We start from the raw sequence: 27640 nt of genomic DNA on the forward strand, positions 1-27640 counted from the left end.
GAATTCAGATGTTATGGATCTGATCGGAGTGGGTGGGCAAGGTTTTGTGGCCTGCAGTGTGCTGGAGATCAGATTAGATGATCATGATGGTCCCTTCTGGCCTTAAAGTCTCTGAGTCTATGAACTGACAGTGTGTAGGCAAACTGCTGCACCCATTCATAATCAGTTGCAGGATCATGAAAGCTTATGCCCAAATAAATTTGTTAGCCTCTAAGGTGCCACAAGGACTCCTTGGTTTTTTTTGCTGATACAGACTAACACAGCTACCACTGAAACCTATTACATTGGAGTTCATTTAGCTTTAAGTTTCAGTCTGTTAGTGATCACCTAGTCAGTGGTTATATTTGTCAGTTAGTAGCTATAAAGAAGTGACATGCACATTTCTTTATTCTGATCTTTTTGTAAGTGTATTATGTAGTTTCAACTGTTGATCAGTTAGCGAGAGGAAATTGGTTATTTTGTTCTTTCTAGTAAGTTGTAACAGTTGTAAAGAACTTAATAATCTTTTCAGGGCACTTTGTAATACAAGACAACTTTACAATGCCATGATTTTGTGTGTTCAAGTGAGTTTTAATTGCTGGCTTCTTTCTGCAGGTGACTGAAGGGAAACAAGACCTGGAACATGCATTGCAGCTGGCATGCAAAATGAAGAAAGAAACTGCCTCTTTGTCAGAATGGCTAGCCCTTACAGAGACTGAATTAGTACAGAAGTCTACTTCAGAGAGTTCGCTTGCTGATCTGGATACAGAAATTGGCTGGGCTAAAGTAAGCAAGCTATATTATAATAGGGTTTTCCAACAATTAAAAAAGTTAATTACAATTAATTGGGACATTAAAAAAATCACAATTGCAGTTTTAATCGCACTGCTAATAATAGAATTCCATTTATTTAAATATTTTTGGATGTTTTCTACATTTTCAAATATATTGATTCACTTGTATGAGGTGAATTGAAAAATACTTTCTTTTGTTTCTTTCTTATAGTGCAAATATTTGTAATAAAAATAATATAAAGTGAGCAGTGTATACTTTGTATTCTGTGTTGTAATTTAAATCAATATATTTGAAAATGTAGAAAAACATCCAAAAATGTTTATAATTGTTTAACAGTGCGATTTAAACTCTGATTAATCGTGATTAATTTTTAATCAAGTTAATTTGTTTTGAGTGAATTGCTTGTCAACAGCAATTGACAGCCATAATTATAATTCCTAGATTAATTATTATTTTTATTGCATTAACACTGTAGTGACTCTGTCTGGGAATAACTAAGAATTTGGCATCCATTTATTCTCAAGCCTGTTAGATGCTTAGTTCTTACTGGAGTTGACCATTGCAGAATCAAATCTGTGGTATCACAAATGTCTTAAACTATGAGCGTATTTATTCTGTATAAATGCCAGTACAATATTAAAGATATTAAGAATTAGCTGTTTAATAATGTCTAACTATCTTATAATGTCTCCTACATAGTTCTTAATCCTTAATAAATAAGGTGTTAATCAATGCACACACTAATATTACTATCATAGCAACAGGTCTGTTCAGAAATTTTCCATCAAAACTGTTTTAGGTGGAAAATTGGGGTTTCAATGGAAAGGGATTTTTTTTGGTCTGCTTTCTGTGGAAAATTTTGATTTTTGTTGGAAAAACTGAAGAATTTTGGGTTTTGGTTTTTCAATGATAAATTGAAATTTTCCACAAAGGGGGAAAAATTTTCTGACAAGCTCAATTTATTCTAAATTAAAGGATTTATAGCATCACACTGAGACATGGAAATTTATTTGGGGTTCCCTGATTTGTTCGTAACTGCAGTATTGCATTGGCAAGAATACAGTCATGTTATATCTGATGCAATAGTTATTCAGCAGTCAGGTTTTCCATTAACTCAACACATTTTTCTAACGTAATTGCTTATTTGTGTTTCATTATTTGTTGCTGTAGTTAAAGAACAGAGAGTTTAATCAATAAATAATTATTCACCTAATGAACTGAAGGAAGGCTGAGTGCCTCAAAGTACTACACTCTGTGTGTGTGTGTGTGTGTGTGTGTGTGTGTGTGTGTGTGTGTGTGTGTGAAGTGCAATAATATTTTATTTATATATTTTATATAAAGTTATATTATATATATGGAAATATACTGGTACGCTCAATTTGTAAGCCCCTAGAAGATAATAGGTTGGTTTGGCATGATTTGCCTTCACAAATCCCTGCTGGATATTTCTTTATAACCCAAAGTTCCTTCTTTGACAGTGTTACTGACCTAGTGGATGGGGGAAGCAGTAGATGTGAGATACCTTGATTTTTAGTAAGGCTTTTGACACTGTCCCACATGACATTCTCATAAGCAAACTAGGGAAATATGTTCTAGATGAAATTATTATAAGGTGGGTGCACAACTGGCTAAAAGACGATAGTCAAAGAGTAGTCATCAATGATTCACTGTCAAACTGGGAGAGTGTATCTAATGGGATCGCACAAGGGTCAGTCTGAGGTTCAGTACTGTTTAATATTTTCATTAGTGACTTGGTAATGGAATGGAGAGTATCTTATAAAATTTGCAGATGACACCAACTGGGATGGGTTGCAAGCAATTTGGAGGACAGAATTAGCATTTAAAATATCCTTGACAAATTGGAGAATTTGGTCTGAATTCAACAAGTTGAAATCTTCATAAGGATGAGCGCCAAGTACTTTGGAATGAAAAATCAAATGCACAAATATAGTATGTGTAATAGCTTGCTAGGGAGTAGTACTGCTGAAAAGGATCTGGGTGTTAGTTAGAATATGAGCCAAAAATGTGATAAATTTGCAAAAAAGGCTAATATCATTCTGGGGTGTATTAACCGGAGTGTTGTATGTAAGATGTGGGAGTTAATTCCCACTCTACTTGGCACTGGAGTACTGAGTCAAGTTCTGGGCCCCACACTTTAGGAAAGATGTGTACAACTTGAAGAGAATCCAGAGGACAACAACAAAAATGAGGGAAGGTTTAGAAAATCTGACCTATGAGGATCTGGGTGTGTTTAGTCTTGAGAAAAGAAGACTGGGGGGAGGACACCTGACAGTCTTCCAATATGTTATCAAGAGGATGATGCTTAGTTGTTCTCCATGCCCACTGAAGGTAGGACAAGAAGAAAATGGGCGTAATCTGCAGCAAGGTAGATTTAGGTTAGATATTAAGAAAAACGTTCTAACGAGGATAGTAGTTAAGCTCTGGAACTGGCCTCCAGAATGCGCATCCTTTCTTGGGTGAAAAGCAATAAACCATTAAAAAAAAAAAAATTAACTGCCACCTTGCTTTTGTGATCCACCGGAGGTGGTGGGTGTGCTATTAAGTGTTTCTCTTGTTTCAGAATGTACTGAGAGAGCTGGAAAGAAGGAAAGCTGATCTGAACACCATCACAGAGAGCAGTGCAGCTCTCCAGGCCTTGGTGGAAGGCAGTGAGGTTTCCCTGGAGGAGAAGCTCTGTGTTCTTAATGCAGGCTGGAGTCGAGTTCGGACCTGGACTGAAGACTGGTGCAACACCTTGTTGGTAAATTGTGAATAAAATATTTCATGTGTGTGGTTCTCTCACCCCCTGGAAACATTTGCAGTTTAGAGTCCTCTTTCTACTTTGACAGTAAAGCTTCCACCGTGCAAATTGTCTTAAAGGAAGTGGGGGATAGATTTTTGGCAGCCCACTTGCTGTGCAGACAGAGAGAGCGAAGTTATGAAGATCTATGAAATGAGAAAGCTGGGAAATTCTTTTGAGGCGGTATGTGTTTCAGACTAGCTGACAGACATTGGCCCCCACAAGGTCTTTGGGAATGGAATGCACATTGCTAGTCCCTACTTGTTACAGTGATGGAGCTACATAAATTCCTGAGGCAGACAGACAAGTTGTCATTTTTAACTCACTACATTGGAAGCGATGCTTAGTCATAATGAATAAAAACAGTGATACACCTCTACCCCAATATAACGCTGTCCTCGGGAGCCAAAAAATCTTACCATGTTATAGGCGAAACCGCGTTCTATCGAACTTGCTTTGATCTGCCGGAGTGCACAGCCTCCCCTGCCCCCCGGAGCACTACTTTACCGCGTTATATCCAAATTCGTGTTATATCGGGTGTATATCTTTATTTCAACATTCAGGCTTTTCTTTCTGGCTGCTGCAACTTCTTTCTTGCTAGTCACCCTATCTCACATGCCACTCCACTCCAATACATTCAAAATGCACCTTGCCAGCATCATCATGTTTGATTATGGCGCGGATCTCATTACTTCATTTTTAAAGCCTACTCTGGCATCTTCTATTTCACCACTTAAGTTCTAGCTTTTTGTCTTTACTTTCATGGTCTACCGTAGCTCTGCTCTGCCCTACTTGTCCTCTCTAGTCCCTTATCGTGACACCTCCCTGCCTCTTCTGATCCACCAGTGATGCCAGTCTTGTCCACCCATTTGTTAGCTTATCCCATAACTGTCTCCATACCATCCTCTACAGCCCTCCTTATACATGCAGCGCTCTCCCCTGAATTAATCTGGATGGAAGGTCACTACCCTCTTCTCATCAAAATGTCACCTCAAGACACATCTCTGTTGTGACACCTATAAGAAATCATGTATCCTGTAATGGTTTAGGCATTAGTTGGGGATAGTTGATTTTATGGAATAGAATAAAATAAAACCAAAATAACAAAGCAACCCCCGCCTCACCCCCCCACCCCCCACAACTAGTTTTGGTACTTTCAGGTACCTTCCCTCATCCTTTTTTTGTCCTCATTACGATCATACTCATCTGTGACCAGCTCAGATTAGTCTGCAAGTCTTTTGGGACAAAGACTTTGTCTTATGCTTTTCTACAGCTCTTGCCACAATGTGCTCCCAATTCTGATTGGGGCCCTTTCGGTGCTATCACAATACAAATAAATAGCAACATTGTTAATGAATCATTGATTTGATGACTTCCAGGGTGGTATATAGTTCCATGTAACCTTTTCGAAGTAAGTTGCTATATTGCTTGTGATTAGCATCATTGCATTGTAAAGAAAAGAAACAAGCAAAGATAGATCGATTGCTCGCCCTATGAAGTCTGCCAGTGCCGCTTCTTAATCAGCTTACAACAATCTTCGTTGAGCAATACAAAATACTGCTTTCTCCGCACCCTGTGGGAGGCTGAATGCAATGGGTGGGTGGCACCCCCAGCTCCTGGTGGCTTAGCTTGTGATTGTGTAATATATTGATACTTTGAGGGTGGTTTCTGTTTCCAGTTCAGGAAAGCACATAGGAACCTGCTTAAGTCCATCTCTACTCAGGACAGCTCTTAAACACATGCTTAAATTTAAGTGCTGTCCTGAATAGAGATGCTTTCCTGAATTGGGGCCAATATCTGTATCTTAAATTTAAAAAGAAATCCCTTTTGGCCCCCTCTCTTGCTTATCTGTCCCCTTTCGCCCCTTTCCTCACCTGTTCTTTCTTTATAATGTGCAAGCCTCTTCTGTGAAAATAACTATCCTATGTTTCTCCAGTGGGAATTTTGGAGCATCAGACAAAGGGAGTGCAGAGATGCATGTGTCTCTGTTGCTAGCACACAGTTTAAAAATTCTGAATATGTGAGCCAATCAGAGGAGAAGGATTAGGATATTCATTGCATGACTTTCTCTGTGAAGTGAGAAATGCATATGATATGTGATGAATCAGAGTACAGGAATTGAATAAATGGCGACAAAATATCAAAACCACACCAAACACTGATAGCTATAAACAAAAAGGTATTTCTTCAACTTCAGACTAAAATGTGATTTTTGTTTGTAATTGTTATTACCTAGTATTGTTATATGAAACATCTAAGATTACTATAATTGATAGAGGTTAGAGGAAATATTCTGTTTTTGTCATGTGTTTTCTTTGTGAATCTGACAATCCATTTCAGTATTTCTCCTGTAGAATCGGTCACTTTCTTTTTTTGTTTGTGTAGGTCTCTTACACAGCTACAGGGGGAGAAAAATATCCTTTTAAAAAGGGAAAATGCACCACTTTCCGATAGTCATGGTGGACTAGTGATGAAATTGTGATGTAAAACAGGAATTCTTGAATTCTAATCCTGTTTATGCTACAGAATTGTGTGGTCTTGTGGAAAACACCTTACTTTCCTTTGTCCATTTCCTTGTCTGTAAAACTGGGACACTAACTCTTACCTACATCATCAGAGTGTAGAGTCACTGGTTAATGTTTATAAAGTTGATTGAAACTTGTGAAAAGTGCTATAAAATGTTCAGTGTTTTTCCTCCTAAAGTGTGTGTAGCATTTTTATATTTCATTAGGCTTTCCCTACCTGGGACATTTAAAAATATTTTTGTGTTTCTTACTTGGATATATTTTTTGCTTCCCTTTCCAGAATCATCAGAGCCAGCTGGAGATCTTTGATGAGAATGTTGCCCACATAAGTACTTGGCTCTATCAAGCTGAGGCCCTGCTGGATGAGACTGAGAAAAAGCCGGCGAGCAAAAAGGAAGAAACAGTGAAGGTTGCAAACTTAATCTTTTAAAGCAGGGAGTTATAAAAGAATAGCACTTTTTGATTCCATGTGAGATTGAGTTAGCTTTTCTGGTTGATTTTTCTTTACACTGCAGTAACTTTCTGCTGCTTTTGCTTCTCAGCGTTTGACATCAGAATTAGATAGTGTGAGTCTCCGAGTGGATAACGTGCGGGACCAAGCCGTTATCTTAATGAACAGTCGTGGCGTGTCATGCCGTGAACTCGTCGAACCGAAGCTGTCTGAACTGAACCGGAACTTTGAGAAGGTATCACAGCACATCAAAAGTGCTAAGGTGAGCAAGAAAGAGTCACAAAACCAGGAAGTTAATTTATATTACACACACATTATTCAAATGGTTTTTTATATGTATACTACTAATAATGGCTTCATAGGGATAACTTCATTTTAATATACAAAGATACTTCTTTTTCTATGTAAATCTATGTAAATCATTTCTCTATATGCGAAAATTAATGGATTCAGTAAGTAGCCAGTCACACCTACCGATCAGCAGGGTATGAATCCTGATTTGGATCATAGGTGAAAGGGTGTAGTGGCACTAGGGTGACCAGATGTCACAATTTTATAGGGACAGTCCCAATATTTGGGGCTTTTTCTTATTTAGGTGCCTATTACCTCTTACCCTCTGTCCTGATTTTTCACACTTTCTATCTGGTCACCCTAAGTGGCACCAATCTATTATCCAATAGTCATTTATGTAGACCATAAGGTAAATCCATATCTTGGCATGATTGTCAGTCTCTGTTAGAGAGAGGCCACAGGACTAGGCTAGCCAGAGGCCTGCAGGCTGGAATTCATTGGCAGAAACTCTCTGGCGTGTACCATTCTACCTAGCTATCTCTAGTTATTGTAGCGAGGCAACTCCTGCGATTTCATTGCAAGTCCTGTGATATTTTGGTGTTTTTCTATCATGGTCATGTATATAATGAGAATCTCACTTTTTTCTTTTTAAAGAAAGCTAAGCTTCTTGCCCTTTTGGTTGTGGAAAATAGCTTGAAATTATGAACCTTAAAGGCTCAAATAACAGAATGCAAATGAAAACACTCCAAATTAATTATTTTTAAAATCTCATGATTTTGGGGAAACCTCATTCAGGATTTTTGAATCCTGGGATGAGCAATACTGTTTGTTTGGGCAGGGAGTGAGTTAGCTTTCTTTTCTGAAAATAAATAGTTCAATATACAGTTTTATGGCCTGATCCTGCAGACAGGCATGTGTATTGATAACTACTTACACAGAGAGTCACATTTACATGAGTTACTTCAGTACTTGCAGGATTGATCCCTTAATTTGTGTGGTTTTTGTTTTGCTTTTGTGCTACAGATACTTGTTGGTCAGGAGCCCTTGCCTTATAAATTTCCTGTTGAGCCAGAACCCCAGGAACCTGAAGTGGCTTCTGCAGATCTCGACAAATTTGAGAGTGATTTACAAAATATGTTAAAAGTTGTGGAAAAGCACATGGAATCAAGTGATGAAGATGAAAAGGTTTGTGAGGAATGGATGAATTAAACAGCTTCATCACCTCTTTGTTTCTGTAATTCAGCAGTGTCTTTTAACTGAACTGATCTCTGTGAAAAGGAAATTGTTGATATCTCTATGAATATGTAATATCAACAGTTTTACTGAAAACCACTTTAAATCGGCAGTAAAGTAGAGCAGCTGGTGCAGAATGAGGGGATGAGTAGAATAGCTTCTCCTCCTCACCCTAGCATGGATAAGCTGTGCTCTCTACCTAGCTCAGTCTGCTCTTTGGCTGGTGCAGTGAGTACTCCCCATCCTATCTCAATCTATTTTAACGATGGCTTTATATGTCCTTTAGTCTTTGATGCTTATGGAGAATTGGAATTTCTCAGCTCCAATTTATTTTGGGTGACAGTGGGATGCTTAGCAGTACTGAAGTGTTAATTTTGTTAGCATTCAGGCAGTCAGCAAATCCATTTTGAATACTCTAACATGACTTTCTGTAAATGACCATCAGCTTCTATAATTTTAGATGGATGAAGAGAGAGCCCAGATTGAGGAGGTTTTACAGAGTGGAGAGCAATTGTTACAGCGGCCCATGGAGGACAACAAGAGGGAGAAGATCCGCTTGCAGCTGTTGCTTCTGCAGACAAGGCACAACAATGTAAAGGTGTGACTTCAGAGTTTTAAAATGACTGACTTCTGGTGCAGTCTACGTGGTGGACTTCTGGAAGCTTATTTGAAATCTGATTGTGACCACTTAAAATAGCATGGTTTAGGGGATGAAAGCCTTCAGGATATTTAATGTACATACAGAAAAAATGACTGACTGAACCTCAGTGATCCCAAATTCAAAAATATTCCCCAAAGTTCGTTTTGTTTTTCTGCAGTTTGATTTTGTGAATTTTTAAATCTGTCCCCCAAGCCAATCAGAACTTGCTATAATTAGTTAATCCCCACATCCCACTAAACAGAATCTGAGCTTGATTTAAAATAAATAAGTAAAATCCATCTCCCAATTTATTTTTCTCAAACTGCGTATCCCCCATGCCTATTTTGTTATAGGAACTGAAGTCTTTTCAAAGGAGGCAGGTGATGGAGCTCTCCCCTGCTTTTTCACAATATAAGAGAGAACAGGACAGTCTATTGAACTGGCTGAACGAGACAGAGCGCCGTCTGTCAGGACTGCATGGAGAGGAAGATGAACAAAAACTACAGGTAAATACAGATGTTCAAAAATTAAGAGTGGAAGTAATAAATGACTTCATATTAGAATTGTGTGCTGGGGCTCAGGGATATTCTTTTGATGCTACCATGGTAAGGAATGTGTCCAGAAGGGTTGTATTAATTTTTCCATTGTGTTTCATCAGCTTGTGTCAGTCTTGGATTAGTCTGGAGTATTGCCTTATTATTGGGGGAGCCGTAGCAACCCCTGTCTAACTTTCTTTTAAATCTGTTATTTTGTATATAAATATTTATTATAGGCAAGTGTTTAGTGCTGCCTCTAGTTAAGGTTCTCAGCTTCCTCTAATCTTGATGCCAAACTTTGCAAATTAGCTTGATGTATACTAGTAATATTTTTGATCTGTTATATTTTCAGATATTTTTCTCAAGATAGTTTGTTCACTTGCGACTTACTTTTAGCCAGTCCATAATTTCATCTAGTCTCAGAAGGGAAGCCTTTCCCTGGTTGGCCATCTTGGCTCCTAAGAGGGCGATCTGACAGCTTCTGCCTTTTAGGATTTCTTAGAATGTCTGGAGATGGCGCAACCTCCATAATCGTATTAAAAGAGTTGCAGAATAATATCTGTTGAATGTTAGATGGGGAAAAGAAAGCAATCCAGTTGCTGATGATTGTGGATTGTAGGAAGTGGAGAAGAGAGCTGTAAAGCTATGTATCCACCATACTTCAGTGGTGCCCATTAGTTCAAATTGCATTCAATTTTAATATACACATACAAATGTATCTCTTAAAACTTGAAATATATGTATTTAAAGAGATTTTTGTATTACCTTATCATTTTTTAATTATATTTTATTATGGTCATCTTCATAGATTTGAATTATACTCTGTATACCAGAGCTACTGAATTGATTGGGTTTGTGTGGTCCTGTTTAAATCCTATTACAGTGTAATAGCTTTATTGTATATGGGGGAGAGGGATAGCTCAGTGGTTTGAGCATTGGCCTGCTAAACCCAGGGTTGTGAGTTCAGTCCTTGAGGGGGCCACTTAGGGTTCTGGGGCAAAATCAGTACTTGGTCCTGCTAGTAAAGGCAAGGGGGCTGGACTCGACTCAATGACCTTTTGGGGTCCCTTCCAGTTCTATGAGATAGGTATATCTCCATATATTATTTATTATTATTATAAAATGTAAATGTAGTCTCAATTCTCCAATGAGCTGCATATCAATGGCTCACTGAAGTTAATGGGGCTGCTGGCATGGGGAACACTGTGCCATAGAGAACTCTTTGCAGTATCAGGATTCTATGCAGCCATGTATAAATGGTGTTAAAAATGTGTGCATGTAACATAAATAGAATATGAAGGGTACATTCACGCCAAATACTGAACTCACAACATTCACGCCAAATACTGGAAAAAGGAAACAAACCATTAAAAGTACAGGTTTGTACACCAATTGAACACCAATTTTTTTGGGGGGAAAACACATTTGTACACAATTAAGAATAAATTTCTGTCTAAAGAAGTAATTACATACTAAATCCTCATAAATTCATTTTCTGTTAATTTTAACTTGGAAATATGAATAAGATTTTTCTTAGGTTTCTCCTCTTTTTTTTAAACAAATGTTAATATGTCAGGTCCTGATCATGCAAAGACTTACACGTGTGCTTAACTTTACACAATATAAAGTCTCATTGAAGTTTGTGGGGCTACTTAATGTGTGTAAAGTTAAACATGTGCATAAATCTTTCCTGGATTGTGTGCTAGTTTTCTAAAGAAAAATGATATATTCTGTAATTCAGTGGAATATAAAAATTAAACATAGATATTAAGCATATGAAATCATTTCTCTTAAACTTTGAGAATACTAATTTTGTTTACATTATGCATAAAGTTATACACACGTGTACTCAAGGTAGTATAAAATAGTATGATTCTGATGCCTTGTATTATTTGAATACTAGTATGTGATCATGTAAAAAACCCGGACTATCAAGGCACATGCAAAAGAGGACGCAGTTAAAGTTTCATAAGCAACTTTCACTTTGTCATGTCCAAACTTCCGAGTACTTCACTTTGTAAACCTCATAATTCTTTAAAGATACTTTGTCTGAGAATTAATATTTAACTACAAACGGTGAAATATTACTTATGAGAGTTACATTGTGTGTCATAGTTAGAGTCCCAAACAGCTAGAACTTCCCAACTAATTTGAAAGGACTTTCTGCTCAAACACTATTTATTGATTTAGTTTCTGTCCAGAAATCCATGTTTTTAGATGCTGAGGATACGAATTCCTTACTTTCTTTTTTTATTTCTCCTTTTCATCCTACCAAGATAGATTGGCTGCCATGACAATTAGTTTAATATTTTATGCAATAACAATGAAAAGCCCTGTGAAGCAGTAAGTAATTTCTTGGACAAGCTTGGGGGTTAGGCAATCTATGAAGTTAGTTCTGAATTTCTGGTTATGAAGCTTCATAATTAAAACCAATCAATCTCTTTATAACTGTTCTGTAACTTTTTAAACCCAGGACCAATTAAAGAGGGGGATGGGGAATGTTCATGCTCCGAATGAGACCTATATAGCATGAAATATTTGTGATACATGTCATTTAGAGTTACAGTGCCCCATGGTTGTCATAGGTGGCTGATGCAATAAGATTATAAGAGCTGGTCTGCTGTCCTTAGCTACTTTGTATATCCTGATAGCTACATTAAGGCTTCAGGTTCACATTAATGGTAATCCCCTTTAGATGGACATTTTAAATCATTAAGCTTCTATTGTGTACCTGCGGGATCAGTGGGATGTTAATGATGGACTCTGAGTTTGCCGAACCTGTATCTGGTTGCTCTATCGGGTACTTCATTAATCACTCCTACCTATGTGCATAACCCATCTGGGTTTACTGCTGCACCGGGAGGCAGGCATCCTGAGACAAGCCATCTTAAAATGGGACTATATTTACTTCATAGTGTGCTTGAGATCTCCCTGCATATCAGACAGTAGCTTATTCCCAAGGGGATCAATCTCCTCCGCTCATACTCTACAAAGAGCCTCTTAAGGCTTCCCATCAAACAAAGGACAAATTTCATAGCTAAAGGGAACTCCTGAGGTTGTCTAATCTAGAGGTGAGCCATCATAATCTTTCACCTTGCCCATATCCCTTTCGGACACTGAGTCCAAATGGGTTTGGACAGGAAAGACAGTAGGGGCCTCTCAGCACAGATTTCAGATCTTCACCATTCACCCAAGAGTTCCTTCCAGTTCTCTGGATTCTTCTATACTGTGCATTCCTGACACAGAATCTCTGAGAGGAAGCAAGCCCCAAAAGAGTAAACCAACAGAGTCTCATGTCTCCTTGTAGGATGAAGAACTGCTTCCACTCAGTGCCGGGAAATGTAATTTCCCACAAAATCTCAAGACATTATACAGACAAACAAGGCTGCATTTTAATGTACTTCAAAACAAATCCAGTCTGGCTTCCCTTCCAGAGATCATAGAAATGTAGGGCTGGAAGGGACCTTGAGACATCATCAAGTCTAGCACCCGCGCTGCGGTAGGACCAAGTAAACATAGTTCTCAAACTAGTTACTCCCCTCCCCCACCCCAAGTTTTAGAAAATTATTTGACATGAACAAATGTTCATTTTACAGATTGGAAGGGAATTTGCTGCTGGTACCCATGCTGTTCTCTTCCTGATAAACTGGTGTTGACATTTAATTGGGTCAGAACACAACCACTAGAGGCTCTTAAGTAATATTCTCTCATAGTTAAGTAAAGCTCTCCATTTTTCCTCTTATTCTGTATTTGTTATTCATCTTACTTAAAAAGACCTCAGGATTTCCTAATTGTGAGCAATTTCTTTTGCAGTAGTTAAGTAGCAAATTTGTGCACTTACTGACTGCATTGATTTAACTCAAATGAGCTGGTAAAACTGACACAGCAATCTCAATACTCAAATGAAAAAGTCTGTTTCCAGAATTCAGTGTGTATGGCAAGAGTGGTTTGAAATGCTGGATTTTCCTGAACAACAGGATGTTTATTTGCAAAGATGGGAATACAGTGGAAGCTTGATGAACGGAGGTACCTTATTGTATAAAATATATGCTCTGTGTGCGTATTCCCCATTCATATTGAAGATGTGTATTTTGTAAAGAGAGATGCCCAGATCCTCAAAGGTATTTAGGTGCTTATCTCCCTTGATAGCAATAAGGGTTAGACTCCTTAGATATCTTTGAGGATATGGGTCAAAATGTTTAATAAACCTGCCCTTTCAGCAGTGAAATTAGTGATGGAAAAGGCAATTAGCTTATCCAGTCACGTCTCCCAAGGCAATAGCTCTACCATTTGGTGTTTGATTTGCTTTTTATCTTTTGGTGCTTAAGATACAAAAGTTGGGCGCCAAAATTCCATGCGTACGATTTTTTTAAAAAGAAAAACACCAGGCTTATATGAGATTTAGTTGGAGTGAGCCAAGTAGCAAGGGATATAATTATGTGAGGCAGAAATTACTGTTCTTCCCCAGGCCTTGTTTGTTCTGCATCTCCACATTTAAGGAGGGGAAAAGCTGAATTTACAAAGCAGTACTGTAGTAATATACGTACACCACTCTGGCGTGCTTACCCATTGAATGATGTGTGAAAAGGGGGAAATAACTTTTCAGTGATTGCAGACAGCTGTAATTAGGTGTACTCTGCAGGAACTGCTTCAGGAGCTTGAACAGCACCGTGAGGAATTCACTGCTTTGCAGAAGAAGAGCAGCAACCTGTCCCAATATGGTCCAGTTGGGGAAGCAGAGCACACCAATGTGTGTCAGCGCTGGCAACAAGTTGAAACCCAGTTTGCTGCATGTCAACAGATGCAGTTCAAACCCCAGGTAAGTGTTGGTCTCTCTCCCCCCGCTCCCCCCCCCGACGGTAAACAATTGTATGTTATAATGCAGCAGGACAGGAAGATAAATCAAAAGAACTATCCATTTGAATGAAATCCAGAGTCTTGCATTTGGCCAGTGCATACTGGCATGCGGCTGCAATAATTTGTAGCATCCTTCATCCTCTGCCATGGAGGTAGCTGCAGAACCACAACATGGGGGTTACTGCACCTTAGTGGTCCTACATGACTTTTAGGCATTTGTCCATTCCCAGTCTTCTCCCACCCTTTGTGCACTGCTGAGGAAAGAGCCTGCAGAGAGCAAGGCTCTGAGTTTTGCAGATGATGCAAAGAGACTGCCTCTCCTTCTGCAGCAGAAACACACTGGTTCCAAGGCCAGGGAGGCTTTCATGGCTGCAGAAGAGAGCTGGATTTATGTCTTCAGAATTAAATCACTAAAATTGGTGAAGTAATAAAGCATGTGAACAAAATGAACATATAGGGACACCCTGAAAATAGTAGCATGCACATGTACTGGTTATAAATTTTCTAGATCTGTCTGTCATGACAGACAGAATTGCACAATCAGCATATGCACAATTGTTGTGAAGTTTTTTCTAATAGTGCCTATGCACTATTGTAATATTGCATCAAAGGTCATTATTGATATATGATAGAGGTCTATAAAATCATGATTGGTGTGGAGAAAGTAAAAAAGGAAGTGTTATTTACTCCTTCTCATAACACAAGAACTAGGGTCACCAAATGAAATTAATAGGCAGCAGGTTTAAAACAAACGAAAGGAAGTATTTCTTCACACAATGCACAGTCAACCTGTGGAACTCTTTGCCAGAGGATGTTGTGAAGGCCAAGACTACAACAGAGTTAAAAAAAGAACTAGATAAATTCATGGAGTATAGGTCCATCAATGGCAATAGCCAGGATGGGCATCCCTAGCCTCTGTTTGCCAGAAGCTGGGAATGAGCGACAGGGGATGGGTCCCTTGATGATTACCTGTTTTGTTCATTCCCTCTGGAGCACCTGGCATTGGCCACTGTCGGAAGACAAGATATTGGGCTAGATGGACCTTTGGTCTGACCAAGTATGGCCGTTCTTATGATTATTTTAAGCCCTTTGGCTCTAATGCAATTGAGAGCATAATTAGAACATATTTTATGCTTGTACATCATGATTTTTGTGTGTGCATGATAAATGGCTGAGACATAACATGAATTAGTAGTCTCATGGCAGCACCCAGATGTTTGCAGTTTCAGTACAGTGCTAGCACTGCAGTTTGGCATCCTTCCTTAGAAGTGTTCAGTACCTGAGATAAACTTCATTCAACAGCTAGATGCCCTGACTTGAGCTTCTTCTGTGGTTTTTACTCTTGACCACACAAATTATGCCCACTGGATTCTAGTTAATTTGAACAACATGTTTAAGGTGCCCAGAAACATCCAGACATTGAATACAACTTTAAGCTTAACAAGCTCATAGAGTGAAAGACCCAAGTGTGTTTTCTTAGCCACTGCTATTGATCAAACACCGAATTATTATATCAAGGGAGAAGGAGAGCTGTTTGTCTCACTGACAATTGAAGTACATTTGGGTAGTGTATGATGACTAGGCCAGATGTTGCTTGAGTGATTTGGGCAACTGTAAGAGGTTTAGCAGCACAATGGGAGGAAGAAAATGCAGAATATCACAGATGAACAGCAGCTATTAAGAAATCAATTGCAAAAGTTGCCAATTTCCCTTCAGTCTTCCTGAGATTGAAGAACTGGGCTGTCCATTTGCAGTGGAGCACAAAAAGCTGATCTTCCTCAATACTGTTCTAAGGATTGCAGACCCAACTGCAGAAGAGACCTTTTGTAAATAGAGGCATTTTAAAAAAATCTCTTTTAATAGCTTAACGAAAGAAAAAATGCCACTTCATGCTGTTACCGATGTAGTTAATTACCCTGCTTTGGTAGCTGAACACCAGAAGTGAGCTTACCAAAAAACCCAATCATGAATTTTAGAGTAACTTTGAATTTTTCTCATGGTTTCTATATAGAGTGGTAGACACAGGATGAAAATTTAGATGAATTCTTCTGATATGTGTTTCTACCATCATGCTAACTGGCAGCAACACTTAATGTTGGTACTAAGAGTGATCTATTCACTGTCTACAAAATTCAGCGGAGATGATTAATTGAAGTCATTGAAGTTACTAATGTTCTTGCTGCTGTCATTAAAAAGAACACTTTTTAGAAGATAACACTCAGCATCACTTCACCCTCTATCCCCCCAACTGCTCCCAAAGTACAGTGTGGGACTGTTCTATATTTTAAAAGGTACAAGTAGATTTGGCATCGAATTGGAGTCCAAATAGGACACTGGTTCTGTAGGCACTTCAGTAAACTGGTACAACCTCTTACCTATAAGAGAGAACTCTTCCATTTCCTCTCCAATTTCCTTACTAAGCCATTTGCTCAAAACACAAAGGAACTTGCAAATAATATAGAGTTCTGATACTCATTGTGCCATCATGCAGTGTTGTCAACTCATTTGCTTCTTGTAACCATGATAGTGTGTTATACATACACCAGGTGAAGCAGAGAATGTTCATTGCAAGATTTTAATTTTTACGGTTGTTGTTAAAGCTCTGGTGTTTTCAGTGATGGCAACACAGTGTCCTCTGTCCATTAACAAGCTTTTGAAACAGGAAACTATTTCCAGATGTTTCAGCCCACAGAAAATCTGTTTTATATACCTGTGACTACTGTCTTTGCCAGACATGGCAACAATGCAACTTAGGCTACCTGGAGCTAATTTCCAGGAACTCTCCAGGGCACTTATGTCATCTATATCATGCCATAGAAGAGAGCCACATTTTACCACCTCCAGTACTTCCCTATCTACTAACTGGGAACTCACCCATATAGATTGTGGTCTATAGGAACCACATCAGATGATTCCAGAGGCCCCAGAAGTTGCTAATCTCTTGTGGCTGCAAAATGGATACAGTGGATGCTGTATGCATACAAACATGGCACTCAGTTTCACAGTTTTTTGTCATTATGAGGGAAAGTGAGGCACCAACTGTGACGCTGGAAACCATGTAAGTACCTTTCAGCAAGAATATTGCTGGAAAAGTACTCACATGCTTTTAAATCTTTGTAGGGTCTTAGTCATCCCATGCAAAGCTTAAGGCCTAGTGAGAGGATATTTAAAAATACTTTTGGGAGCAAAAAGTGCTAAGAGGACTGGGGGAGGAAAAATGGTGGGATGTTCTGGAGTAAATTTACAACTCTGTTTTGTCTTCAGTGAAGTGCTGACAACCAGGAAAGCAGACTATCTTTTGTTTCCATTTGTTTCCTGTAAATATGAGTCCAGGGAGAAAAAGTGTTATAACTTTTGGCATGAGGTATAAAAATGAAGGTGGGAGAACTAAAAGATTTTTTTTTTTTTAAAGGATTTAAAAAATAAATAAATTAATTGCTGGTATAATCCTGATGGCCCTCTGTGGGATTGGGTAATTTTGAAAAGGATAGAAAGAACTCTGGTGTTTTTTGTTTTTAATTTAGAAAATGCCTACTCTGAATATAGTAGAAATTTTTTATTTGTAACAGTAGCCTTTTGTTTAGGATTTTCCTTTTTCCAAAATGTATTAAATTGAGGAGAATAAATAATTAAATGACTTTTTATGTTTCTTTAGGCAATCCCACTCCTGAGGTTAAAAGGAAACTATCCATCAGGAATTAGGGCCTCTCCCTTCCCTACTGAATACCTTGTTGAAATTAACAGAGTTTTGCTGGCCATGGCTGATGTTGAACTGTTGCTGAATGCACCAGAGCTGAATACTGGTGTCTATGAGGACTTCTCTACGCAGGAAGATTCATTGAAGGTATTGCAAATCGAAGTGTTGTATTGGTAAAAGAGCAACAAAAAGGGATGAAAACCATGAAATGATTCAGTGGTTACATTTTCAGCGTGTGTAGTATACTGGGTCAATATATATCTTGTGGAAAATAATAAATAAATCCTACTTGTGTCCTTTTCACTGTAGCTGTTATTGGTAACTGTCACGTGTCAGTGCATATTTTCTTTCTCTCTCAATTTGGAACACTCAAGTTTGAAATGGAAAGTAGAGATGTGAGAAGTGGTTGTTTCAGTGAAATCTAATAGTTGTCTGTTTAAAATGTTGACTGCTACAGGGATTCCAATTTTTTTCATAGTGTGATCAACACCTTATTTAAAGAGAGAGAGCCTAATGGGTCAACTTCCCTTCCACTGTCTCAACCATGATTTCATACACGTATCCCTGTAGTAACCGCAGCCGTTACTTATTTGGAAAAGTATTAGGAAAGTATTTGTTCATAGCTGAGCTTACTACAAATAAGGTTTGAGTAAGCAAACCACATGTTTAACTTTAAGCATGAAAATACTCCTGTCCCAATTCAGCACCTAAGCACATAACTCATCCCAATTGAAGTCAATGGGACTATTCACATACTTCATTAATTTTTGTTTTTGAAAAAGTAACTTGCTGGGTAAAATTTTCCAAAGCACCTAAGTCCATTGTCAGAAGTGAATTAGATACTCAGGGGGTCTAAGTCCCATTTACTTTGAAAGTTTTTGAAACTTATACCTGGTCTCCTTTTATTTTTCATTTCATTCCTCATCCCACATATATGTCTCTGTTCCATGCATGTTTTTTTGCCTTCTGATGTTTCCCATTAACTGCACAAGCTTCCCTTTGTAGCGATGTCCCCTAACAGAGGTGGCTAGGCTGACTGCTACTTTTGCTTGTTGCCTGCTGCTTGTATACATGTCTCGGTGCTTCTTTGTAATTTCTTTGCAAAGTGCTATAAAAGCAGCTGGAAACAAGGAGAAAGAGCTAACAACATGTGACTCACCAGCTCTCTACAGACCACAATCTGAGGACTCCTGGACTAGTACTATTTATTAGTTTTTGGAGCAAGGGAGAATTAAAATAGCTGAACTGTTTCACTGAGAAAAGCAATTACTATTGCTCACCCAAAGGTTTTCAAAAGCACACATAACTATAACATCATGCCTTGTCAGGGTGGGGTGTTTTGATCCATTTTGATGATCATGCTGTTTTCAGTCCCTATTCCCTCCTTGCTGTATATGTGCACCCACAGAGGAGGAATTCCAGTGATGATAGTAATACTGCATGGGTTTAAAAAGACTCATCATAGTTTTAGGTAATAGTGTCCCACACATTTTTCTTTTTGACAATCTCACATTATTTAAAATACATTTTGGAAGAAAAATAGCATGCAGAAGTGTATGGAATTTATGGAAATGATGAAACTACAATTGATAAATTCTGCTATTTCATCCATATTCCATTGTATCTAGATCATGGAGAAGTCTCAGAATAGTGCCAGAACTCTGTAAGGTTCTGGAACATCTAGACACAATACTGCAATATGTTTTGGAATTGGCAGTATTAACTCTGAAATCTTTTTGTCCTTTAAAGTTAAAATGTTCACATTACTTTAATGCAGTTCTGGGTATGTCAGAAATTGTGCGGGGAGTAATTTAAACTACCCCTTTTCTTATGAGACTTCAAAGGAAGTTTTGATGAGATGAGGAAGAAAGAGGAAAAATTAACCTTCAGTGTATTGCAAGTGCAATCTTTGCTCAAAAGAAGAGAAAAAGTGAAGTTCATTCTAATACTACTTGTTCCTTTAACTTAAAAACTGCTTGGCTGTAAATATATATGTTGTCCTCTTATAAGCTTGTGGAAAGGATAGAAGATTAAAAAGGTGCAACTGAAAACCGTTTTTCTCTGTTGATTTATCAACTGTTGGTGCTCTTCCCATGATAGCCAGTGTCTTCCATTTCTGAGTGTTCAACTGGCAATATTCACAATGTTTTTTGAAGGGGCTATTGACTATTCTTGTTTCCTGCTGGTGTCGACTTTACTAATGGGTTGGTGCCATCATTGTGCTTGTAGAATATAAAAGATGTTTTGGACAAACTTGGGGACCAGATTGCAGTCATTCATGAGAAACAACCTGATGTTATACTGGAAGCATCTGGACTTGAAGCAATTCAAATAGGAGATGCACTAACACAGCTGAATGCAGAGTGGGACAGAATTAATAGGATGTACAATGATCAGAAGTGGTAAGTCTGTTTGATTTTATAGGAATATTTTAATGTGAGTGCAAAGGAGTTCCATTTCTCTCCCCAGAATCAGCTATGACTCTGGTAACAGATGTATCTACCAAAGGCTGGGGGTCCATCTTGGTCAGCTTCAGGCACAAGCTTATTGGTCACGCTGGGAACAAAGTCCAGTAATTTGTCATCTTTTTGTGCATTCCGCTAGTTCCTCTCATTCCAAGGATACTCAGGAAACTGAAAAGAGACAAAGTAACATTAAACCTCATGGTCCAGGCGTGGCCAAGACAATATTGGTTCATGGACCTACATCAGCTCTCCGTTTGGTCACTGATAACTTATCTCTGGTCAAGGATCTCCTGTCTGAGAATCAGGTCAAATCTTTGCATCCCAACTTTCAATCTCTCTACCTCATGGCATGGGGTTGAATTCTCAGAAAAAATGGTTACTAGTACAGTAACTGCAGTTCTTTGAGATGCGTTGTGCACATATACATTCCACAACCCTCCCACTTTCCCTTCTACTACGCACATTGCAGTGGGCTGAAGGAACAGAAAGGGAGGAGGCAGACATGCCTTAAACTTGGAGCATGAGGAGAGCAGGGGCGCATCAGGCACTGCTTAGTGGTACTGCTGTCAAAAGTCTCCAATGTGTATTAGGCACATGAAAACCTGCAGTGGGAATGCATATGTACGCAACACATCTTGAAGAACAATAGCTATTGTATAGGTAACTGGGTTTTTTTCTGCAGGGAAACTTAGCAACAGCCAAGTTTAGTGAGAAAGCCTCGACTTGGACTTAAGTTGTTTCAACTACCTGCAAAAGCAAATTCCGTTAGACTAGGTTTGGACTATATACTAGCTATATGTATTCTGTTCAGAGCAGGGTGAAAATGTTGGTGTGCTCACAAAGCTCTGTAAACCTTTTTCTGGACAGTCCAAATGTTGGTGTAACTGAAGAGTTCATACAAAAGGAGAATGTTAAAATGCGGGAGCTCATTAAATTCTTATTTATATAGAAGCATTAAGTGTGTTCTTTTACAGAACAGTTTATGTAAATCTCTGGTCTGCCCATGAGTTATAGATAGGTGTAATTTTTGCAATGGAAGGAGAATAAAAGCAAAACTGGTTACTCATGAGACAGATTATATTCATTAACGGAAGTCTTAAAGGTTGATAAGGTTTTAAAAAAGTCATGCAAACAAATAATGAATGTCACTTATTTATGAGGCAAAAAGGTATTTTAAAATAACACTGTATTGTTTGAATAACCATTTAAATATTAAGTTAACTAAGTATTACATGAGGTAATAATATCCCCTGACAAATGTGTTCATTTTCTAAGCCTCCAAAAAGCACATTGGCAATAAAAGAGAACTAGTTTGCCCATTTAGTTGTAGGGATCATTTTACTGGGTTAATTTCTTAAGGTGTGTGGGGGAAGTCAAAGCAGGTATTGGAAATTAGTGAAAAAAGAAACTTTCCCAATGTGTTTCTTCTTTGATTTTTTGGGTTTTTTTTTTAATGATGAATAAATTTAAATGTAAAATTAACTATATATGCTAATGTGAAGGAGCCATTTGAAGAAGCTGACCAGGCCCATGGTTCTTAAAATGTTACTGTCGGGATATTATAACAGTTTATTTGAAGAAATCAGAAGGTGTTGCATTCTCATTCATTGGCTTTTAAAAGATGAACAATAAACAGTGATCTCTGAAGAAAAAACGCTTGTACCTAGTTCAATGGTTCATAAACCTGCAGGCTGCTTGCGGCCCAATTAGCACAGAGCCGTGGCCCATGTGACAGCCTCAGGGCCATACAGGTAGTATATATATTATGTAGATGCTGCCCACATAACACACAGAAAGCTGCATATGCATCCCACAAGGGTAAATAGGTTGAGAACCACTGATCTAATCTAAAGCATACTCAGTTTGCAAAACTTTTTAGATTAAAGTTGTATGTAAATTAAATGCTGCTCATTTTCTAAATGGGTTGCATTACAAGCTACAGATTTCAGTTTGGGGGAATAATTCATGTTTACAAGTTGAAGCCCAGATAAGTCCCTCCTTCCACCATTGTAAGATGTAAGCCAACTCAATTTAACTGACCTCGATAGTTAAAACTAAGCCAAACAAACATTTTAAAAAATAAATCTAGGCCAGGAAACATGCACGAGTCTTGGCAAAGATTAGATCTATCTCAATCAGCAACAATTGAAATTGAAACTTTTTAAATCCCTGCAAGTAAATAACTGAAGCACAGTGGTCATGAGATTTGGTATTTCCTGATGGGATACAATTAAATCAACCTATATCTGAACTTATACAGGAACTCCAAATCTGTCTACACAGATGGCCAATCAGAATCAATGAATTCAAAACTATAAGGATGAATTAAACATATATTAGTGTGTGAAACCAAAGAAAAATTTGAGATTGGTAAAAAGATGCTATGTGTTCGCAGTTTAAAATTGATTCACATTTGTAGGGTTTGGTATCTCATGACTTAAAGACAAGTATACATAAGCATTATGAGGTTTTCCTCTTTCGTGGAACTCCAGATCCAACTCCTATTGAAGTTTATGGAAAAATGGTTCACGCTCCTACTGTGCAAACTAGTACCATGTCTTAATTTCTCTCTTTAAAAATGAACTGCCTTCTTAAACTCATACCAGATCTTCAACTTCAACTTCAGATCCATTAATGTAGCTATGCAGATTTACATCAGCTCAGGATATCTGCCCTCTATTTTATATTTTATAAAGGCAAACAAAAGGCACGATTTTGAAATGGGACATGATCTAGTCCATCAGTGTGTTGTGTCTCTTCTCTATTGTCTGTCTTACATGGACTGTAAATCCTTTGGGGTCAGAGATCTTATCTACTACACAGTGCAGAAATACTGTCAGCACTCAACAAATTATAAAAGTCACGTGCCTGGCTAAGATGCTTTTCCGAAGAGTATATTCTTGGTTTTGTTAAAAAAATTAAAAAAATTCCTTTGTTTGTCAGCCTACTGTCCCTGTCCATTTAGCTAGTATGAAAACATATACTACTACTGTACTTGACCTTTTGCATGCCAGAGAAAATGTTTGCCTATTAAGTTAAACTTAACACTAATATGATGCTGCAAAAGTAAAATGTATTGAAACTTATTGTGTAATAAATTCTGTGGGACCTACTGCATGCAGGCCTTTTTATGATCCAGTTGAAGTGGAGTGGTAACACTCTCAATCTGTGCAGTGTGATGAAGATTAGCTTCACTCTTTTAAGTCTTCTGGCAGCAGGAAATCATGGTTTTGTGAGCAAAAAACCCAAGCTGAGCAATTAATCATATTTAATTTTTCATGCCCTCTGATGTATGAACCATTTAAAAAAATTGTTCTGCAGACCAGTTTTGCTGCAGCTAATTAATCTTTATTTCCCCAGTAATGGAAACCAAATATTCCTCAGCCCTGCCCTCACCTCCTTCAATTTAGAAGGCAGTGATGGTTTGTGTGGTTGGCTTTTGCAGTCAGTGCAATGACAGGAACTGTTCAGTGTACAAGACTTACTTAACTGTAATATATCAGGCCTTTCTATTTTGCAGGACAAGTTGTTATGAATTAACTAGTCTTAATATTAAATATAAACAGGTCAGCCCATCTCTTTTCCCTGAAACAGTCTATGTAATTTTGAAACCCTTTCTTGTTCCCCAACAGTTGTTTTGACAGAGCAGTTGAAGACTGGAGGCAGTTCCACTGCGATCTCAATGACCTCACACAGTGGATAACAGAAGCTGAAGGGTTATTGGCGGATGCCCACGCTCCAGATGGTAGCCTGGATTTGGAGACCGCTGGGATGCATCAGCAGGTACGTGGCGTTCAGTCAGAGGACAGGAAAACTGACAAAAGTTTAGCATGGATTTGAGCCAAAAATTCAAATCTGTACATGAATAAAAATATATGCTTGAAATTGTGGTGGTCCTCTAAAGTTTTGCAGGAAAATGTGTCTGTGTGTAACTTGAAATTGTTTTTCTGGTTGTAATTTCAGCTGTTTTTTTTTTTTTTTTTAATTAGATTATAAATGTAAAAGTTTTAATCAGGAGTTAGGGACATAAGCCCTATTTTCTGTCTTCTATTGATTTCCCTCCTCTCTCTCCCCCCCCCCCCATATAGGTTCAGTTGGCTACATTTTAAAATATATTAGAATTAATGTGTACTGTACTCCTTAATCGGGTATACTTTTTAAAATAATTAGTATATCTATAATTGGCCATTGCAGGGTTTAGTTTTCCATTCTGAGTAGAAAGCAAGCACAAATGTTTTGTTTTTATAAAACTGTTTTGTATAAAGACTCCAGAAAAAAAGAAAAATGTAACATTATTTGCTTTAGTTTTGCCTCTTCAAATTATGTTTTCCTGGTTCTTCTCATGTATCATCAGAAAGGGGAAGCAATTTTTCTGTTTAGCTAAAATCTTAATTTAATTTTGTAAAAGCAAGAGGCTAAAGCATAACTTTTTAAAATAAACCCAAAACAAAAAAATACCCTTAGCAATGTGCACGTATCTATATTTTAGAAATCCAAATGTTAAATACCTGTGTTTTACAGGAGAAATTTATGATCCACTGAGTATTGCTTGTATTTTATTCTTGTTCTTAGTGCTGTTGGGAATTTTCTTCTAGGGCATTTCCTTTCTCTTCCTTGAATCATCATCAGTTCTGTTCTAGTTGCAAAGAGATCTGTACTAATAATGTAAGCTTTTTATAGCTGATAGGGATATGTTAAGGTTTGAACCTGACTTTTTCTGACTTCTCTCAGTTGCCTGGATTTTTTGTGATATCTGCAGATCATGGCAGCATTGCCAAAATTATCCTAGCTAAAGTGTTGTAAGGTTACAACTACAGTGTGCACACAAGTTCGGAGAAGAACTGGTGAAAAGTCACAATCTGTGGGCAATCTTAAAAAAGAAAAGAAAAATGTAGCACTTAAAAACATCAGGCATGAATGTAGATGCTAATGCTAACCATTTAAAAGTCAGTTCCTTTATATTCAGTTGTATTCAATAGCAAATTGTGCATGAGTCTTTTTTAAATTAGATTTATTTGTAAGTTGGCCTAGACTTAATAACAAGCATTTAATCATTCTTTTAAAGCTGCAGAGTGTTGATGTAAAGTAGTTTAAAATGCTCTTTTTGGTAAAATAATATGCAGCCAGGATGCATTCTCAATGTTATAAGCCATAAATCAAAGTCAGTTTAGGTCAGTAATAAAATTCTGCATGGTTTTCATACTTGTGACAGGAACTTGAAGAAGGAGTCAGCAGTCATCAGACCAGCTTTTCAACACTGAACAGAACTGGGGAAGGAATCATACAGAAACTCTCCACTACAGATGGGAGCTTCCTGCAGGAAAAACTGGCGGGGTTAAATAAACGCTGGAAAGCAATTACTGCTGAGATCATGGATAGACAACAGAGGTAATAAGTTAATCAGAAATTTGGGTGTCTGAGCAGATATGATGGGGAGAATCTCATTTAGAAGACTCCAGAGGAGGTATAGGATTCTATTGCACACTATCATTAGACTGAATTTTCCTGACATTTAGACCCCGTTTTCAAACTGCCTCATAGAACCACTTTCTCATAAAAGCATCAGCAATTGACTAGTCAGATTGCTGTTAACACGAACAAACACAAGCCCACCTCTTCCCCCTTCCTACAGTTTTCTTTATTTAAAATGGCTTCACTGCAAAATCAGATTATTTGGAGGGACCACTGCTACATTCAGTTCAACCTCACCCAGAGGAATTAGCTGTAAGTACATTTCTGCTGATCTTTAAATTGCAATAACCTGAACATATTGTCTGAAATCCAAAAATGAAGTAATAGAGGACACAAAGAGAAAATATATTGTTTGTAAGAGTTGAAAGCCTCATACACAATCGTTTGTTTATCTGAATGGACAGTTTATAAATAAGATCAGAATCCATTTTGAAGGAGAGAATATAATGATCAGAGAATATAAAGATCAGAATCCATTTACTACTGTAAATTTTGTGTAAAAGATCAAAGTTCAAGGGCAGTCTGAGCTAAATGTGCACATTTTCAGTATTTCTATGTGGGATATGAAATCCCCATGTATCATTAATTTTAATGGAAATTGTGAAGCTAAATCCTCATTATTAATACTATTTTTGAGTTTTCTGAAACAAATCTAATTTTAAGTCTTCGCTGCTGCATATAGAAAATAAATAAAATCTTCGTGATTAATTTATTAGGCAAAACCTGAGTAAGTTTTCATGTGCTACAAAAAAAAGTTTTTTCCTAATGTTTGCATGTTTAGAGGCTCTCCTGAATATTTTCACAAACAATGGTCTTTTAGTGGCTTATAGCAATTAGGCCCTAGTAATTTCTGAAACTTGGCTTTCTGATGTCTTGGTACATGTGCACTTTTTAATTTAATATTTTATACAGATTTTTGGAAAAACCTATTTGGAGATTTTTAAAGTAAAGTTTAAGCCATAGTTATTTGAATGTGATTTGCTTTTTTATGGCTGAGGAAAGAATCCTTTGATCAGCAAAACCAACTCTTTTGGTAACTGTCATTAGTGTAAAACAGAGAGCTGCATGTCATATTGGAGTTAGTGTGGGAATGGTACATACTGTTAGCAGCTATGGCAGTATATCTCACACCGCAACAGGCTTTAGTATTTGAACATGAAATTTTGCAAACATTAGATTTGCTGCAAGCGTCTTTCTCAATAAATATGTATTTTCTTCCACTTTTAATCAAGTTGTCTCCATTTGATCACGTATATTGATTTGCTTCATTTTGGTCTGTTATCTGCTGTCGGATTTGTGTGTTTTAGACTGAAAGGAGAGAATCAGCAGCTAATGGACTACAGGAAGAAGCTGGATGAGTTTAGTTGCTGGTTGGAAAATGTAGAAAATTCCCTGGAAATGAGACCTACATTCAACCATGAAGAAAACCTGCGAGAATTAAAGGCAAGATAGATTAAAATGTGTCTGAGTGCATGTGTGTCTTTCACTAATTCTGAATCTGCCACGGTCCAAATGTGGGACAAATATCCAAAATGAGGAGAGGCACAAGAAAAATAATATTGCATAAAGAGACATGGGATTAATTACCAAAATAAGGGACAGCTTTTACTGAGGGCCAGTTGAGAGTTGTGTATGAGGTAGGAGAAGATGCCATTGGATGCAGTAAGTCAGCACACACTTATGCTGTGGAACATTAGTGTTTTTATTATATTCTCAGTTCAAAAACAACAGTTGGCACTTCAGAAAAAGAACTTGTGGCACATGAAATGTAGTAAGGGCAATTGCAGAACATCATATATCTTCATGTGACTAAACAGACTGAATACCATCAAAAATTATAACAAGGGCATGAAATTATAATTTGTTTAATGTGGTGTTTTTACTTATCAAAGTGAGTTG

At 37.7% G+C, this 27640-nt stretch overlaps 1 protein-coding gene across 1 annotated transcript in view; it reads left to right on the top strand.

Moving 5' to 3' along the window:
- Positions 1-27640, top strand: part of UTRN (utrophin) — a 534032-nt gene that overhangs the window by 151150 nt on the left and 355242 nt on the right. The window contains exons 33-45 of the mRNA XM_065401441.1: positions 595-765; positions 3356-3535; positions 6380-6508; positions 6642-6812; positions 7865-8026; positions 8535-8672; positions 9068-9220; positions 13893-14069; positions 17763-17951; positions 20034-20206; positions 23902-24052; positions 25482-25657; positions 27049-27184. Coding sequence (XP_065257513.1) covers positions 595-765; positions 3356-3535; positions 6380-6508; positions 6642-6812; positions 7865-8026; positions 8535-8672; positions 9068-9220; positions 13893-14069; positions 17763-17951; positions 20034-20206; positions 23902-24052; positions 25482-25657; positions 27049-27184 — 2106 coding nt within the window. The remainder of the gene's footprint in view (positions 1-594; positions 766-3355; positions 3536-6379; positions 6509-6641; positions 6813-7864; positions 8027-8534; positions 8673-9067; positions 9221-13892; positions 14070-17762; positions 17952-20033; positions 20207-23901; positions 24053-25481; positions 25658-27048; positions 27185-27640) is intronic.

This window comes from Emys orbicularis, chromosome 3, assembly GCF_028017835.1.
Source record: "Emys orbicularis isolate rEmyOrb1 chromosome 3, rEmyOrb1.hap1, whole genome shotgun sequence".
NCBI classification, from domain to species: domain Eukaryota; kingdom Metazoa; phylum Chordata; order Testudines; family Emydidae; genus Emys; species Emys orbicularis.